The sequence below is a fragment of the Manduca sexta genome, chromosome 28 (assembly GCF_014839805.1).
Source record: "Manduca sexta isolate Smith_Timp_Sample1 chromosome 28, JHU_Msex_v1.0, whole genome shotgun sequence".
Taxonomy (NCBI): domain Eukaryota; kingdom Metazoa; phylum Arthropoda; class Insecta; order Lepidoptera; family Sphingidae; genus Manduca; species Manduca sexta.
The window spans coordinates 2,135,339-2,153,825 of record NC_051142.1 but is presented as its reverse complement, the minus strand read 5'-3'; the positions used below and the strand labels follow the sequence as shown (position 1 = coordinate 2,153,825).

Sequence of the window (18,487 nt, the reverse complement as noted above, 5' to 3'; positions counted from 1 at the left end):
GCAAATACAGTAAACGCTAAAGAGTTATCTATAAAATATAGCACGCAGATAAACGATGTCCTAAATTAACATAGGCTACATTATATCCCGGTAATGCGCACCCGGGGGAAATATTTAAACACTCAATCTAATTTTTGAAATAGATGGCGCTTTGAAACGGTAAAGTGTGTAACATGGGCGAAGCCGCGGCTGACACCTAGTAAGTATTCAGTATACAAATCACATACAGAACCAATTGTTAAAACATCAATGCTTTATAACATTAATCACTATGGAACAAGCACTTACCGAAACTAAGGTATTGAGTAATTTTATCTACCCAAATTTCTCACAAAAAGTCTAACACATTCTTAAAGCAGTCAAACTTGCGATAAAACATCAAAAAATTCGTGTGTTCTACAAGTACATCCCCGGGTAATTACAAAACACTGAGCTTACGTAAAAAATACTCAAATAATCTAAACAAAGCACGCAACCAAAACCTACAGTTTACGACCAAAAAGCGTCCATTACCAGCTCCAATTGACAGATAGTTACACACGGCACGCTAACTAATCCATTCAGAGCCGTATCGACACAACTACCCTCCAAACGCTGGGAAAATACTTCAATTACCCTCCCCCTGGCTGCCACCCCCCGCCCGCCACTCGGAGATCAAAACAGCCCAATTACCTCGCAGCACGAGGCCCTTTAATAAACCCTCGTTCGCTCAAAACTGAAATAAAGACGTATATAATGCCGGCTTTGTGTTTATAAAGAGGTATATGTTTCTGTTAATTTGTGATTGAAAGATTGTATGTTCGATTTTTAAAATCTTGACAGTGATGTGGCCAGGTATTTTTATTGAATTGACTGCAATGAAACTATTTGTTGTATTCATATATTTTTTTTCAAATGGATAAATTAAAACACTCTAGGTAATAGACTAAATGTATTTTTTTTATAGAAAAAGTAAATTGTTATACACTAGGAAATATTTTTATCATAATTTATTATGTGTTTAGGTAATTACTATTAGATAAGTATTGATGCGTTCTGTTGCCAGGTAATACTTCTGTTCATATTTACAGGACTTTGAAACCAATGTAATCACAGAGATTATGAGACTAGAAGTTCAATACTGGGTATTAAATACGGCCTCTGATTGTTAACAAATAAAGACTTATAAGCTTGAAACATCAGATGGTAAGAATTCTTATATAATTACACTTTCCACAAAATATTTTAAATCTGGAGATCTTGTACAAGTCTCCTTGGCGGCAAAAACAATTAGATATACACATATCCTCGGAGTGGGACAATCACGCGATGGAACTATCACCGCATTATTTAAATGTACTAATCATCACACATCCTGTACGTTTAACAAGTAAACTAACAAGCCCATTTTGTATTTTAATTCACTTAACCACAATCATCAACATTAAGAGCTGATTTTATCTCCCCATTAGCTATACAATTGCCAATAAATGTAACGTATACTTTGATAGACGAAATAATAAGAGCAAATTACTGTATCGCCCAAATTTACAAACAATCTTTAATCTTAGCGCGATAAGTGACCCCGACAATTATTCATTAACAGCCATTTGTTCGGCAACCCTACCCAAACCCAACAATTACCATCTCGTTACAACAAATTGACTGATAATTCCAAACTGCCAAGTCAAAGTTATCCGTGTCTAAATAACAAAACAGCGCAACATCGATTTAAACTCGCGTAGCGTTCAGTGATGCGGAATATACACGCCGCTTTACAGCGCTGCAGCAATTGAGAACACATTTACGATGTTAAAGAGATGCAAATTGCGAGCGGTTGGCAGCACTGATTCGAAATGGCGCCACGGATTTTGCATAATTTGTGTAGAATGGAATGTTTTGTTTGACAAAATGGTGTGATTGAAAAGCTGTGAGATTTCGTATAACTTTACTCAAGGACTAAAATTTTTAATCTACGTTAATTACAGATACTTTACAATTTAACCTATGAGATTGTAATTAAATTATTTATTAAACAATGTAACAAATTAACTTCGATATTCAATATAATTAATAGTCGTTATTAATACATTGAAGCCGAGAAAATAACTGAACGGCCTAAATTGAAAATTATAGTTTTAATTAAAATGACAAAGAAATTGTTAATTTTTTAAAGCACAATTTTTATCTTGAGTTTAGCGTAATTAGAATTACATTCTATTCAATTTTAGTAGTCATTATTGCAATGCTGTAACGGAGTCTTTTTTAATATATAAAACCGATTATAAATTTATTGCTTGTTAGACAGTTCAATTGTTCACGGCTTCTAAATAATATACATATTTCAATTCAACTTCGACAGTTTTAAAGAAATAAGTTAAAGTTCACACTAGCGAATTATTTTGTCTAAATGTAGAAATGAAATATAAGACAAGTCATTGTTTACATATTTCTTGTATAAAGATTACATAGATATTGCCATAAAAAAAAATGCAAAATGGAACTAAAAATTACATATCAAACAGATATCAGATCGTAAGTACATGCATCCACAAAAGTCCTTGTACTAAAATATAATGTATAAATAATATTAGTATTCTTATTTTTTTTATTCGTTGTACACGATATCCGTAGAAAGAGAAAGAAATAAAAGAAAACAAGAATTTATATATTTTGAAATAGTTTTTCAATTGTTTTATTGGTATTGGGTAGAGTACCTCATTGATCACCTCTCTGCTCTTAATCCACTTTACATAATAGTAATATGTTGTTTATTGTGTTGTTATATTAGTCGAGAAATGCTTATATAAATACCAAAAACAAACACGCATCACGCCTTTATCTCCGAACGGGTAGACAGAGGTGCAGTCAGGACATTTTCTTTTCGTCATGTGTGTTTCGAGCCATGACGTGATAGAGGCAAGCCTAACGGCATATAATCGAGCTCAAATTCTCCGGGCTGATACTGAACAGAAAACCCAATATCAATACCCCCCCTCCCCCCTCCTGGGGGTTAAATCCAGTACCTCAGTACGACGATTGTACAGTGGAAGCAATACTGCTACGCTACCGAGTCAGTATGTATATAAATTTGTAATATATGAGCTTACACTGTCATATTACCTACAACTTTTAGTTTCCCCCCGACGTCAGCTGTCGGCGGCTTATCCAGTTATGGAGGGCATCTGTTGTTTTTAGTTCTCCACAATTAACTTCAGCTGATGAGCCAAAAGATGTCCTGTTTGCTTAATCTTAATAGAAATTCTTAAAGCTATTAACAGTTACAACTCATATCAAAATAACCTGCCTGTTTGAACTTTTGTTTACTCGCCCTAGAATCATCTTTTAAAAGTCTCTAATGCTTGGGCCACAGTAACCATAATGTCACGGCGAATATCGCAATAACTAGGGTATAAAATACTGCATTAAATCAAAAGCAATCAAATCTCAAATACATATATCGCGTAAAGTTATCCCTAAGATACATACTACGGAAACGTTGACCGTCCGTCGGCTAGAAGAGTCAACAACATTTTATAGTTCGCAGGTTGAATCTGAATGAGACTAGCTGCAGACCGAGAGATGGCATAGTATGGGAGAACCTTGTACCCAGCTGTGTGAGCCAACAGGCTGTGAATGATGGTGATGAAGTCGCGGTGACATTAACTCTTCGACTCTTTTCATGCGATAAATAATGTCATTACACATTAGTGTGGCCTCAACCTAAAATAATCACAACGCCGTCGGTAATTAAGTTCAGACGACATTAAAAGTCCGACGGTGGCTGTATTTATAGTTTTTACTAATTACAAATCTACTACATACTATTCTTAAACATTTACATAGGAATAAAGAAATTACTATGTACAAGTTTCTACTGGTCTGGAGATCATAGATTAGAGTTCGAATGTTAAATTAATTGTAATAAGAACACATATCCTAAGAAAGTTTTAAATAATAGTGTTTAAATGTTTATCAAATTTATTCAATTAATGATGATTTAACCATTCCATTGTTCAACAAATAATTCACTTTGAGACTTTCCAAATAATCTCGTATTGCAAAAATTTAGAAATTTCTTCATTTATTTATGATATTTTATTATACATACGTCAGGGAAATTGAACATTTGAAAATATTACAAGTATAAAAAAAGTAACGGGCTATAATCAGCGATCTTAATGCTCTCGGAATAGTTAACAATGTCAATGTTAGATAACATCAGAAGGATTGCTAATTGTTTGAATATAAAATAAAATCTTATTATCACACTTAAATCTATTTACAATATCATCTATAAACCAAATATTGCACTAAACTACAGAAATGCTACAGTGAACTATCTACCGGTGCCTCACAGATGGCAGTGCATGTAGGCTGGATATGGCGGCAGTAACGCGCAGGCCAGAGGCAGGGTGTGGGCTGTCAGGTCCCTCTCTCCACTCGCCGCTTGTGCCCGAAGCTGTTCTAGGCGCAGTTGGTTCTGCCGCTTCCACTTTGTCCTAGGAAAAAGTGAATGTATTTAGGATGTTATTGGCGCCCAACGTGGTGCGAGACTGGTGTACGAAGAATTTTTGAAAAAATTTAGTTTACGGGTAAGTATGTCACTTTATTGTCGCGTTGCGTATGATCAAGAATCATCACCTTTTCTCGCGCATAGCGTCATTATCAGATTAATAATTATGGATACGTTACCAACTTATAGAATGAATTTCAAGTGAGAAGAAAGATTATTGAAGTCTCTAGTTATATACGGAACGACTTTATACAATCTGAAGAGTATTATACCATACTAAAATAATTCTTTTCACAATGGAACGGAGCTTACCTACGATTCTGGTACCAAGTCTTGACCTGTGTCTCGCTAAGACTCAGTGCCTCCGCCACATCCCCTCTATCTGCCACGCTCAGGTACTTTTGGCATCTAAACTTGCGCTCTAAATATGCGAGCTGAGCGTGAGTGAACGCGGTGCGTCGCCGTCGAGGCTTACGGCTCGAGTTTTGGGAATTTACCGGTCGAGATGTCATCGATGGCGGCCCATCTATGAAATAAAAATAAACGTTGCATACGTTTTACAGACATAAAATTTACTATACCAGAAGGAAAAATCACCTGTGCTCTCTTGAGTTTCTCTTTGCGAGTTCCCCGCCATAACCGAAGCCGCAAATCCAGCCAGCAACTGAGACTGGAATGAACTCTTCGACAGATCCATAGACCGGCCATAAATACTCTCGGATAAAGAACCGGTTATGTGTCCGAAGGCAGAGCCTTCAGTACCTTCGTCTTTATTAGTCTCCCGCTCAGTTCTATACAAGTGGAAGAGACCGCTTTCATACAACTTCATTCGTTCATCTGTCCGATTTTCAAATTCATTCTCATCTTCTTTGAACGTAGAATCAAAATTCGAAATTCGATTTGAATTGTATTCTAAAGGCGAAGATCTTTCATTGTCTTCGGAATCAAGTTTTTTATAATCATCAGGAGTTTTTTCGTAGGCAAATTGGTTCTTTTTAGGTGTTGAGGTCTCGCTTCTGTTGTCACCTACGGATATTTCGTCATCTATATCGGATGTTTCTAGATTCTGGCTGGTCGCTTCTGAATTACACCTCACCGCTTCTGGATCCTGATCATCTTCGGCGCGTACACCTGAGAACAATGAAATTGTAAACGAATGAGTTGACCGAATTTTAAAATACGAGAAACGAAAAAGAATACTTTTATTTACATTGCCTCGCACTAACAGTAGGTATAGTTATAAGTTTGCGTACAATTTATTTTTTCAACAAAACTATAGACAAAGCGAAAAGCAGTTCCGATCAAACGACAAAGAGGTTAAAACATCGCTTGACACTAAGACTTGACACTTAACCGCAAACACGGGCCCGCACAAAGCCACGGCTCGCATAAAGACGTCAGTTGAAAAAGGAACCACCATAGACACGGGTTTTCTGCTCTAATTAATGCCTCAGGCCGTTCCGTTACGCTCTCGAGCAATTGAATACGTTTGTGAATGGCGTGTTTTAGCGCGCGCGGGAAAAATCTTCTCTATGGCGCCGTTTGTCTCTTTTAATTTGCGTGAAAATGGAGGCTCAGGCGTCCAGTATTCAACCAGGTCGCTTTTCAAACTTTGGTAAATATTGTATGGCGTTTTTAATGATGGGTTATGTACTCTGGGGCGAGGGCGCAGAGTGCTTTCTCGTTATACGTAATATTGTTTAGCGCTGGCTTTACGCTCGAGAGGTTCTGGAGTCGTCTTCAGTTTACGCACGGATATCTTCGAGGGAAACTTTGTTAATGATATCGAAGCGGACGCTAAATATTTAAGATTTTTTTTCCGTTTTTCTTTGGAATTCTATTTTTTATGTAAAATTATTTGTATCCAGATTTGCGTCGTTTAGAAAAGGGAAAAATATTGTAGTACTCACAATAATTTTACTATACGTTCTGCCTTTATTAAACCACAGAATATTGTAATAAAAAAGGCGTTTAACTCCCTCATCATTAACCTGACTAAAGCAGGTCTAACGATAGAATATCATAATTATTTTACGCCTGATTAGGATACCGAATTTTAATGAAATAGTGACTTGACGCTTTACAGTGGGTCTTCAGACGAGGCATGCACACAAGATGGCTTGAAAATATCGTCCGTCGAATGACTGCAGTCTTTTGTTAGTAACCATCATACCGTGACAGAATTTTGATAATTTTAAAGTACCCACTCCTTCACTTAACTATAAAGTCTGTTTCACAAGTTTAAAGTGAATTATAGTAATTATCATATTAAACAACATATTTTATTACCATTTAATTCGGGAACATGAATTAGTGTGAAACTTTTGTATTTGTTTGACTTATACATTTATGTGACGAGTAGCATTTACTCAGAAGTTGTGAGTTAGGCCTTAAGGACCCCTTATAACCGGTCCGAAAAGCTATCACAACTGCTAAGGTTGAAACTGTAGCAAAAATTAGCCAATCCGAATAAAGTCTCTTTGCATACGGACGAATTATTGCAATTGGTTAATTATTACCAAACACGTGTAGTTAGCGGTTGGAATCGTTTGGAATTGGCTTAAAACGCCTCAGTACGAAATATGAAAGTGTTACGCTACATTGCAATTTATACATGGACCCAATTTACACGTATGCATACAAAAAAAACATCCCAAATTTGCATGTTTAAAGGATGCTATAAAACCATATTACTAAACCTGTCTAGCCGACTTTTAAAGGGCTTTAGCTTTTGAACGGTAGGTAAAGATTTACGTTTTTTTTTCCACAAAATATGTGATGCAAATCCGGGTCATAGCAAAAAATAAAGAATGTTAAAGTACAAGTACCCAGATTTGCAAGTCCCTCTTGTACTTGCCCGGTCGTTTCATTGAATGCGATTACCTCATCCAAAGGCAACTAAGTTAGCAACCTGACCTCCCAAAAACAAAGCATTCCCGAAATGAGCTCCGTCATTTACAATTTAAATGGGCTCTGCGGAATTTATTCTTGGTCACACAATAAAGACAATTAGGGAAATGTCGACCTATTATTATGAAGCAAAATTTTTGTATTTTTAATTTGCATGGCTAAGTTCTGCTAAGTTCTTTATTTTAATAATTATAATCACATAATGAAAGTATTTGATGCCCAACAAAACATTATAATATAAAATATAGAGATAACTAGTTAAATAATATTTTAGTCTATCTATTTAATAGAATTAGTATAGATATTTAAAAAATAAAGAAGTTTTTTTTTGTATTACTAAAAATTTTATATACAATATATTATGTGATGGCATCGGGGTGGAGATAAATTTTTTCTTCACCGTCGGCCGCAATGTTCTAGTGTTGATATGAGACAAGATATGCGCCCTTTTTAAAATAACTGTATGGTAGAAGATTCAAACTTTATATGTTATGGAATTAGCCTCAATGCCGTCGGGGCCGTTGTGGCTGCCGACATAGGTGAAGGGTGCGTTAGACCATGTGCTCCATCTCCAAACTGCAGTCGTACTGGCACATGTCAGATTCCTCTATACACCTTTATCATTTACTTTTATATTATGTGCGGATTGTTTTAGTTGACTGAAGTAATCGTTTGATACTTTTAGTTTAAAAAAAAATATATATTCCCGCCGCCGCCGCCGGGTGGATCTATTTCCACCGGCACAAACAAATTTATTTTATTTTTAGGTTGTAAAAATTTACGGCTAATATAAATAGTGATAGTAGTCACAAAAGATCAATTAAAGCTGTTTTACAATCATAATTTTATTACATAGGTAATTTTTCAATTTAACCGTTAAAAGAAGAAATATATCTATATTTATAATCTGAGTTGGCAGATAACACATAGAACCGAACTCAGGGGAAGAACGCCTCGCCCGTAATCCTTTTAAATCTTGGAATACTTGTGTAAAAACCACAAAATCCATGACATTATTGGCCATAGCGTTATGTTATATAGCTTTCCTCGATAAATGGGCTATCAAAATATAAAAAAAAATTTCAATTCGAATTAGTAGTTCCTGAGACTAGCGCGTTCAAACAAGCAAAAAACTCATCACCCTTATATGCTGGTTGTTGGATATATTTTATATCCGCCCAGATAGCGATCACTGTAAACAAGGTGTTAAAACCCACCACAGTGGCGCACGTAAATGTGTCGCGTTCCGGGATTAGCCTGTGTATATCCAGTTCCAACAGGCCATCATCTCTCGTCAGTCGACATTCTATTGGACCTTACTCTACTTACCATCAGGTGCAGTTGAATAACATTACTTTGTTTAATTATAAAAATATAAAAATTGTATAGTTTTCAACATTATCATATCAATCTACTTACAAAACTACTTAGAGCTGTTAAACTGTATGTAGTTAACAACAGCTGTAAGTAGTTTTGTCTGACTGACACGGATCATCATTATTTGCGGTCATACTTTTTTCGACGAAAGACTTTGTTATATTTACTACTCTACGGGTACCCCATTACCCAAAGGTAATAATGGCTTTATAAATTTTAAGCGCACTAAAAACGCAAATAATATAATACGTAAAAACTATACAATACATGATAATATATTATTAATGTCAAATAATTTACTAAACGCCCGGAGAAATGCTAGTGGATTTAACGGAGAAATTGACTCCATGCTCAGCGTCTAAACATGTAAAGTAGGAGTACGTGAGGTGTAGATACAACGCCGCCGGCCACAGCCGCCGAGCGCGCTCCCCGACGGCTCCGCACAGTAGCTAAGTGTTTTGATCATTGTGGCCAATACTGGTATTATGGGCCTGCATACAAGTATTTTATTTTTATGTAAAATATGTCAAGACTCATATATCAGCCCTGTAATATGTACTGTCCCACTGCTGGGCACGGGCCTCTTCTAACTACTGAGAGGGATTAGGCGTTAGTCCACCACGCTGGCCTAATGTTACCATACTATTGATCAAAATGATACCATACTATATACTAAAAAGCGGCATAAGTGTAGATACATTGCTTCATCTACGAGTTAAATCAAGAAAATTGATTGTATTATTGACCAGCAGCATTTTCTTAACCACTGCCAGGCCCACTTCCTCTCTCAAAACAATCCGACTACAAGGAATCAGACGGGGTTAACTGAAAGAAAGAGATCACGGGGACGTAGCTCCAAAATACATTATAATTGTAAAATGTAGGTAGATATTGTAACTGACTTTTTAGCGACATTCATCTCAGTCCGCCTCGTGACTACAAAGGCTTCAAAATCTTTATTAAAATATAAAAAATGCGTTGAATCCAAAAACTAGTTTAATTTCGATCATAAATATATTTATTTTTTACGATAACCACTAAACACGTGTAATTTTTGTGTATTTAAACAATGTAAGCATCAAGACAGTTTACTCGGCGCGTTCATTATACAATCAGTGCGCGATTACAAGGGGTTGCCGGTTGTCGGTCGTCGAGCGAGTGTCATCACACAATCATGCTAACTACCACCCGCTGTTGGCTTGTTTTAAATGAGCGGTAGTTTGTGCTCTTAAATAAGCAATTTGCGGAAGATGTTTGGTCTTTGTATAAGTACTGTATGACGATAAACTTACAAGTGTATGTTTGCTATTACTTTTTAAATTATAGTACTTTAAGATTTAAATTGTTTCGTGATTGAGGTACAATTTACTTGGATAACTTATAGTGCATAATCGTTTTTTATTATTGCATGGCAACCATTATCACACCGTTCCACTTTCTACTCATATATATAAGAATATAAAGTTGCTTAGATATGTTGGTATTTCTTAGCCAATTATGTATGAACTGTAGAAAAGATTTATATGAAATTTTGTAAAAAAAATAAATGTTATACTCACTATACTTATTAATGTATTGTTTAAATAAGAAATATAAATTAAGTGTAAAAGTTTTGTTAAATTTGTACTAAACTAAAAACGATCACACTATTTCTCTAACTTACTACGTAGCATAATATAAAGTTACCGAAAAGACAAAATCCCCAAAAACAATTCCACTATAAAAATCCGTTAACATCAAAAACCGACCCTCTAACTCACCCTTACACCTCAACACAAAGTACATTCACTCCCCAATGTCCAATATATTGTATCCCAGGTTATGCAGTTATCTTAGAATGCCGGTGCATATGCTCTCGAGCGCAGCGGGCGAGCCCTTGTGTGCGCACGCGCCGGCCACGTGACCACGTCTCGACTTCTGTACCTCAATTAACTTTAATACACTATTGACAGGGCCGCTTTAAGGTCATTTTGAAGGGTAAATAATATTTTTGTTATGAAGTTATTATTGTAGTGCGTTGATATCTTTTACTGCAGGAATAAGCTATATTCGGCTGAAGTGGCCTATTATAATGTGATGACGGAATATAATGACATATTTATAGCCATATAATATCTTCAAAGCTTTTGGTAATTGGAATTATATCCTAAACCATCGATCACTGTCATTACCAACTTCGGTTTTCAATAAAATATGCAAAGTTTTTCTTTCCCCAAGCAATTTTTTGGAATTTGCCAGGCTCCTAGCATAATTCTGCGATGCACTGCTACTGCGATGTATGCGGACAGTATAATTGATAGAGGCCCAATAAATGTCCACTAGTGACGATCAAACACAAAGACTGAGAAGTTTTTGGGCTTAAGTACGCTTCTGCAACCTAAAAATTAATTTAACTCTACTTCAAATATTACTCTTAAGAATATTTGAATTAAAGTAATTGTCATGTTATTAAATTAACGTTCGTTTAAACTAAATGCGCCCCTGTATTAAAGGGGAACGAACAATAATTTCAACAGCACTTGCTTAACAAAAAGTTTAAAATATTTCGTAATAATTAATTGAAGAGAACTAATAAAGGTCATATTATTGAATATACAATAGGGACACAAATTGTTTTGTTGGTTAACACCTGAGAATAATAATTTTACAAATGTCAGACATTTATGCTATCACTTCTATATTAAATTGTGGTAGTGGGCACGAATGTAGTTTACTAATTAGGGGATCCAATTCGTCCAGTACGCTGGCCAGACATGTTTTTTTTTCAGTACGTATCCTTGCAGTCTATACCGAGGGAAACCTGGGAACGAGATACTGGAATCCTACGCTTTAGCAGGAGCCCGGAGGAAAGTTGGAAAGGAATGTGGGAGAAGGAAAAGTTGGAAAAGGTTGGCAATACCTTTACGACGGGCACAGGGGAAAAGGAGGGTAAATTGGGGAGGGAAGAAAACACTAGATTTTTTTTCCGAAGAAAATCCTGATCAAACAAACAGCGGATAACCATAAATAATTAGGTAACGAAAATACAGTGGTGATCTGATGGAAGAAATAATTATTTTCTTAATAATACTGGTGTTCTGAACTAAATCTTGAATTTTAGAATATGATATGATAGAATATCTCGAATTTGAGATGTGTTTGTTTACTCCTTTAATAGGATAGCTTGGTCATAGTATCACTGTTATCCAACAACCAATCGAGAACCAACGTGACATGTGAGTGTAGAGATTCTTATAACGTTTAAATTTCGATTTTCTTTTAATCCCGGGTCAATATAAAGAGGGACTTTTATCCCGGAACAACTCGTTCACGCGGGCGGAGCCGCGGGCAAAAGCTAGTTCTTTTATATTGTTGAGTTTAATATAGTAATATTTGCGGTCAAGCACTCCTCCTAAGTCCTATTTTTTCTCTTAGGGCCAGAAACATATCAACGTTTCTTGTGAGAGTCGATCACCTAGTGTTAAATGACCTCCGCCGCCGACTGACACCCATAAGACCCTAAAAGAAATGAATAAAGATTTCAAGGATGTTTGGACGTCGATTTGACTTACTGTACAAAGCGCAATAATCCGTTCGTTTACATAAAATTGTCTGTGGCAAAGTCCTACCCTCTGATAGTGTCGACTCATTTTATCCTTATATATAAATACGAAAGTTTGCGAACATATTTGGTTTTTTGTCAGATGTAAACTCAGAAATTACTGAACGGATTTATATGAAATGTAGCACACGGATTGATTATGTCCTGGGTTGACACCGGCTGTTTTTTATCCTGTTAATTGGACATCATGGAATATTTTAATATTTTTTTTTTTAAATGGATTATGCTAGCGTTGTTTGGCGGCGCTGTGAAGCCCTTGTGTTTTATGATTCGTTGTAAAGGTTTTCTTCCCGAGGGCGAATTCATGAGTAACACTTGTCTCACAAATATAATCTCTACAGAGTGGCTCCATCACTTTATGATTTTATAAAGGCCCGTAAAAAAATCACTATTAACAGTGGCTTTAGTAATATTGTTTAATTCTATAGCACCCAGTATCAGGAATCATCCTGCCAGTTTCCCTTTCGTTTTATATAAAATCCTATTAATCATTAGAACGATTCACCGCATTCATCGCATAGCATTTATGTATATGTATCGGCTTACTTTTCGGAAAACGTCACCACTGCCCAGTATCAAACCAAAAATCAATAATACTTGCATCTTTCATACCTAAGCGGACATTGCAAACGCCGTAGAGCCCTGGAATGTTATAACTCCTTAAATCGGCACTTTACTCGCCGTCGCCGCCGCGGTCACGAACAAGTTCCACAGTTTCTGCACTAACGACCACTTACCCAACCCTTGACCACTACGTATTTCTGTACTCGCTATTTTTAGATCAATTCTCCCGTAAAATGAGAAACTAAAAAGAATAGCCGTTGAGTGAAATAAAATACTTAGTTCTTGGTTTTATATTTCCTATTCGGAATATTCACAAAAAATATTTAAACATAACTTTTAAGCTTAATAATGGTATTGTACGGTTATACCGTACATATTTTCATACGCACTCGGCACTTTTACATAGCACGCGTCAATTACTTATAATATTGTAATAGTTCGTTCGTTCACAATCATACCGCGTCCGCATCGCACATATTATGATTTATCATTATCACCATTTGTGAGCTCAATATATCAGTCAAAAAGCAGTTTAAAGTGCCATAATTATACAAGCCAAATAGGTCTTCGGACAGCACCCAAACAGGTATAAGCCATTCAAGTTAGCATTAATAGTCACGATTAGATAATTTCACCTTGGTTATCTCGTTAATTCTTAATATTAATTCCAAAATATAAATTTAATAATATATATACTTAATATAAATTTCCAAACACAAATTTCGGGTTATAATTATGTTAAAAACTTTAAGCAATTGTGGATATAATATGTACCTGATTATAACCTGTTTTGTGTGTAATAAATAAATAAATAAATTCTGGAGCAGATATTTAAGTATACATTTATTCCACTAGATATAAAGACTGGAACAAAATAAAATAGCAGTCATTTCTTACCAGTCATTCTAAAGCAGTGCAAACAATGCCTTAATGCGTGGTTGGTGGATGCGACGTGTGGTACTAAATATATTGTACTTCATGCCGTGCACAGAAATTTTTATCGTGAAAATCTATTCAGCATGAGTTAAATCATTAAAACATCATAAATAACTTTTGTTTTATGACTTTTAATACATAGATTTATATTTATGTATTTCATATTTTATACAAAATTATATATTAAAATTTGTTGTTCTATATATTAACAACTCTACGCAAAGAAACTATTCGATAAAAATAACAGAGCACAGAAAAAGTTTTGTAGTTTTTAAACTACCGAACAGAACTCAAGGCATTGGGCATGGCAAGGTATGCTCCATTTTCCAATCAATCAATCATCAGAGTAGAGTCCTGCAAGGTTATTGATCTTTACATATGTGAGAGCCCGCCTGGGTAAGTACCACCACATCGTCTACTTCTGCCGCCAAGCATCAGTGTGTAGTGTAGTCACTGTTGTGTTCCGGTTTGAAGGATATTGTAGGCAGTGTAACTGCTGGACATAATAAGACTTAACATCTCGTCTCAGGATGGCGAGCGCAGTGGAATACCAAACAATAATTTGTAATTCAAGGTGTTGGATTGTGTTTCTACTGTTTATGGGCGGTCGAACCACCTAACACCAGGCGCACAGCAACCTCGTCGCCTCATTCAAAGCAATAAAAAGGTAAAGCTATAATTTTAGTTACTTAAAATAAAACCCCGCACCGCAAACAAGCTAGCTCCAGTATAAACAAAACTGACTACATTTCTTCAAACGACACAATCACAAAAAGCCACAAAATATTCAAACATCAAAACTAAAACAAAGACCGTTGAAAATATAACATTAACCTCGGAGCGTGTCCAAGTGCGCGCACCGCACGTAGGGGAAGACGGGGCAACGCGGTAATAAGCAGCCAATTTGCAAATGTACACCGCGGCTTAACGTAGGTGCATACTAGGACCTAATTTAGCCCGTAATTGGCTGGATGACATGGAACATTCATGACCTGTTCACGCATAAAGAGCTTTGGAAAAAGGACAGTTAAGAGATTCATTATGCATGCGCACGAAATCCTGAAGGATTGTTTGGAGTTGTGTATGACAAAACAAGCCGCTCGTCTGGTGGTAAGCACCATGGAATACGAGTCATCCGCGTAGCAACAGGGCTTGTATGGGATTGCGGACCTCATATTAAGACTATAGATTAATAATTATATAATAATATGAACCCTGTATTATGTTCTGTCTCACTGCTGGGCACAGGCCTGCTCTATTGCTGAGAAGGATTAAGCCTTAGTCCACTGTCCTCACGTTGGCCTAGTGTAGATTGGCAGACTTCACATACCCTCAAAATTCTTATAAAGCTCTCTGGTATGCGTGTTTTCTCACGATGTCTTCTTTCAGCATTAAAGTAAGCGATGACTCACAAAAGAATTTATTTTAGAAAAGTCATAAGCGCGTGCCTTCTGTTTCGTACTTGCGAACATTTAGTTCCGGTAGTCAGTTTCATTCCTTATAATTTGTTTATCGCTGCTTTTTTATAGATTTAAATTTTATAATTAATGGAAATATATTGGTTATATGCCTTCCTAAAAATTTTCAGGTGGACCTTAAGAGAAGGCCTATTCACAGCAGTGGCCTTCATATGGCTGATAATATTGGCAATAAAATTCTTTCAATTACATATAACACCACTGTGTCCCAACATGCAATGGTGTTTTACGATTTTTTTATTGAGCCCAAGGTGATAAATTTAAATTTAAATGTCATTCATTTGAAGTTGTAGAAGTAATCATGGGCTTTGGTATTTGTGACGTTACAAAAAACAATATGGCGGGCGCTCAAAAGTCACCGCAAAATAAACACGTAAAATGATGTCGCAGGTAGAACGTTTTCATAGTTGTCAATTTAATCAAGTTGTAAGAGATACCCCTTATGTAATCAGGGTTATATTAAATGTTGTGAAGTGTAATCTTGACATTGTGTTAACAAATAACCATGTATTCGTCTTTACCTCTGCTAACATAGTGTTAAAAATCATCCATGAATAACTAATATTTACACCAATAATACCGATTTTACTTTTTTACTTTATAATCAATTTGTAGTTAAGAGCAAATAGGGCTTGTGCGTGAGTGTATTTTCTTTTCATAGATTTTTATTTTAGTTTACACCGTCCCTATTAGTGGCGAAGGTTTCATATAACTCGATTCCTGCCGGCTTCCCTTTCATGAAGATTCTATGTCATTAGAACGATTTGTAATACGCATTTAACATATTAGTACAGATATATTTTGTGTCGAATTCGCTTTCGGAAAACTTCATCCTTCGCCACTGGTCCCTATTACCATTTTTATAGTTATACAGGGTATTGCGTTACTAAATGAAAGCACATACTCGGCTTCACCTTTGCTGACATTGTGCCAAAAATCATTCATTAATAACGAGTATTTTCACCAAAAATGCTGGTTTTAGTTTTCTGATTGATTTATCATTTTGTAGTTTAACGCCAATATGGCGTCTAGGAGAGTGTATTTCTGCCTGAAACTATGATGTTACCACTGCGACGAATTCTCTTAGAGGCTTTAGGGCACGTAAAATTACAAATTACTTTTATTAATATTTATTTTATTCGAAAATTACACTTTTTTATTTTACATCTCCGGCTCAAGTAACTTATTGTAACGTGTTATTTTAAGTAGAAAAGTATGTGGTTTCATTTAGTAACGCGATGTCAAAATGTCCCTGTATACTAGAAAAACTCTATACTGTATCTGATTAATTTGCTATAATATAATCATAATATGTTTTATAGAAAATATTTTCCAACAGCTGCTGCAAGTTTGACGTAGCCGCTGCTACGAACGTGCTACGAAGTGACTACGGGTCGCATTGCGCGTTGTATTTATTTTATTAAATATAATTACTACGGTTATAATGATCCTTCACCGCTGCAGACTCCACTTAAGCAGTCTTTTATCGACAAAATCTTTGTTGAGAGTAGAGTAAACTATGAAAAAACAATTTTGTGTACACCTGACGAGTCCTACTAGGTTGGTAACGCTATCATACTATTAAGTCTTTATTCCCCTCCAAAAGAAAAAGATACTATTCCAAACATAAGTAAAAAAAAAGTAGAAAATATAACGTATAAAAAATCAATTGCAAAACCGACCGGATATCAGAAAAAATCATAAATGATAATATTTGTGGATATCCAATTATTTATATTTTGCATATAAATTTTTTGTTTACCATAACCACGTTAAAACAACAAAATATATATCTTTATTTTTTCGTTTTATCATAACTATGTTTAATATAGTATATACATATGTAATATAAGAAGTACGTAAATGTACCGCCTCCCCTACTCACAAAAGTTTTCTCCAGATTAACTTTTCCCCCGTAGGGTTTACTTTTTAACAACTTCACGAGTGTCCGAACTTGATTCATAAATTTTTGATTTTTAACGGACACAAATTAATACAATCAACATTAAGAATTCAAACCTTTACATACTTTGGGGATCTATATTGCCCAAAATTATTTCTTAAACAAAATAATACTGGGCGAGCAGGGTACTCTTCTATTGAAAGATCGAATTGGTTTGTAACTAAAACCAACACAGACTTCAAATTATACAGTAAAGATAGAAACTATTTTGTTAGAACAATAAAAATTACAGAAAAAAAATACATTATTAAAACGATGGACCTCTTCTTCAGCAAAAGGCTACAGTAAAAATTATAATATAAGAAATCATCTGGTAGCGCTGGTCTTCTATAAAACTCCAAGTGGCACAACATACGGACAATTATTGCTTCTATCGCTAACGATCGGTTATAGATATATTAGATGGCCACAATTTCCAGTGACATGCTCTACAAAATCGTCTAAACAAAATTAATCTAACAAAAACAAAATCTAAATTAATCAAATACAACTTTCACTTTTAAAATTCAATACTTATTAATTCTGCAAGAAATTTTAATTAGTTATCTACTATTTATAATGCACAACAACATACCTAAAGCCCCCGGCGCGCCAGGTCTCAGCACGTCCCCCAGCAGATCCTTGATTAGGAACGACTTGTGACTGTCCTGCATCCTCGAATCCATCGCAACACTCGGCGGTAAAAAGTTTTCACATTTTAATATTTAAACAGGAGTTAGTTTTATTGTTATAATTTTTAGTTTGAGAATAAGTCCTAATGTTATTAATTAAATTTAAAATTAAGTTTTATGGGTCCATTAAATTATTATTCGATTAAACAACTATCCCGCCGACAAAATATCAAACTGCGTCGGCGGCACACTTTCCCGCGCATACGCGACGACTGTCCGCCATATTCGAAAAATGGACGCTCAATCGAGAAAATTCTTTTCATTTAGCTACGCCCTACCCCTAACCGCCGTTACATACATTTTCTTGCGGTTTTCGCCCAAAATACCGCTTAAACGGGGTTTAAAACGCGTTTAGCATGCGCGGCGGCGGCCGGGCGTGGTCTGCGCGACTCCACCTACGGCCGCTCTGCCAATGGACGCGCAGCCGGCGGGTTTCACAGTCGAGCGACCCGTAAAGTACGCATTCAAACGGTGGTTTATTGAGTTGGTTTT

General features: G+C 35.7%; 1 protein-coding gene across 1 annotated transcript; it reads right to left on the bottom strand.

The window, feature by feature from the left end:
* Positions 1 to 4,331: 4,331 nt before the first annotated feature.
* On the bottom strand, positions 4,332 to 18,014 carry LOC119191059 (barH-like 1 homeobox protein). The gene is made up of 4 exons (XM_037444885.1): positions 17,923 to 18,014; positions 5,522 to 5,584; positions 4,808 to 5,021; positions 4,332 to 4,481 (listed from the first exon to the last, which is right to left on the bottom strand). Exons 1-4 carry the CDS (start codon positions 17,987 to 17,989, stop codon positions 4,334 to 4,336), a joined length of 492 nt encoding a protein of 163 aa, XP_037300782.1. The 5' UTR covers positions 17,990 to 18,014; the 3' UTR covers positions 4,332 to 4,333.
* Positions 18,015 to 18,487: the final 473 nt, after the last annotated feature.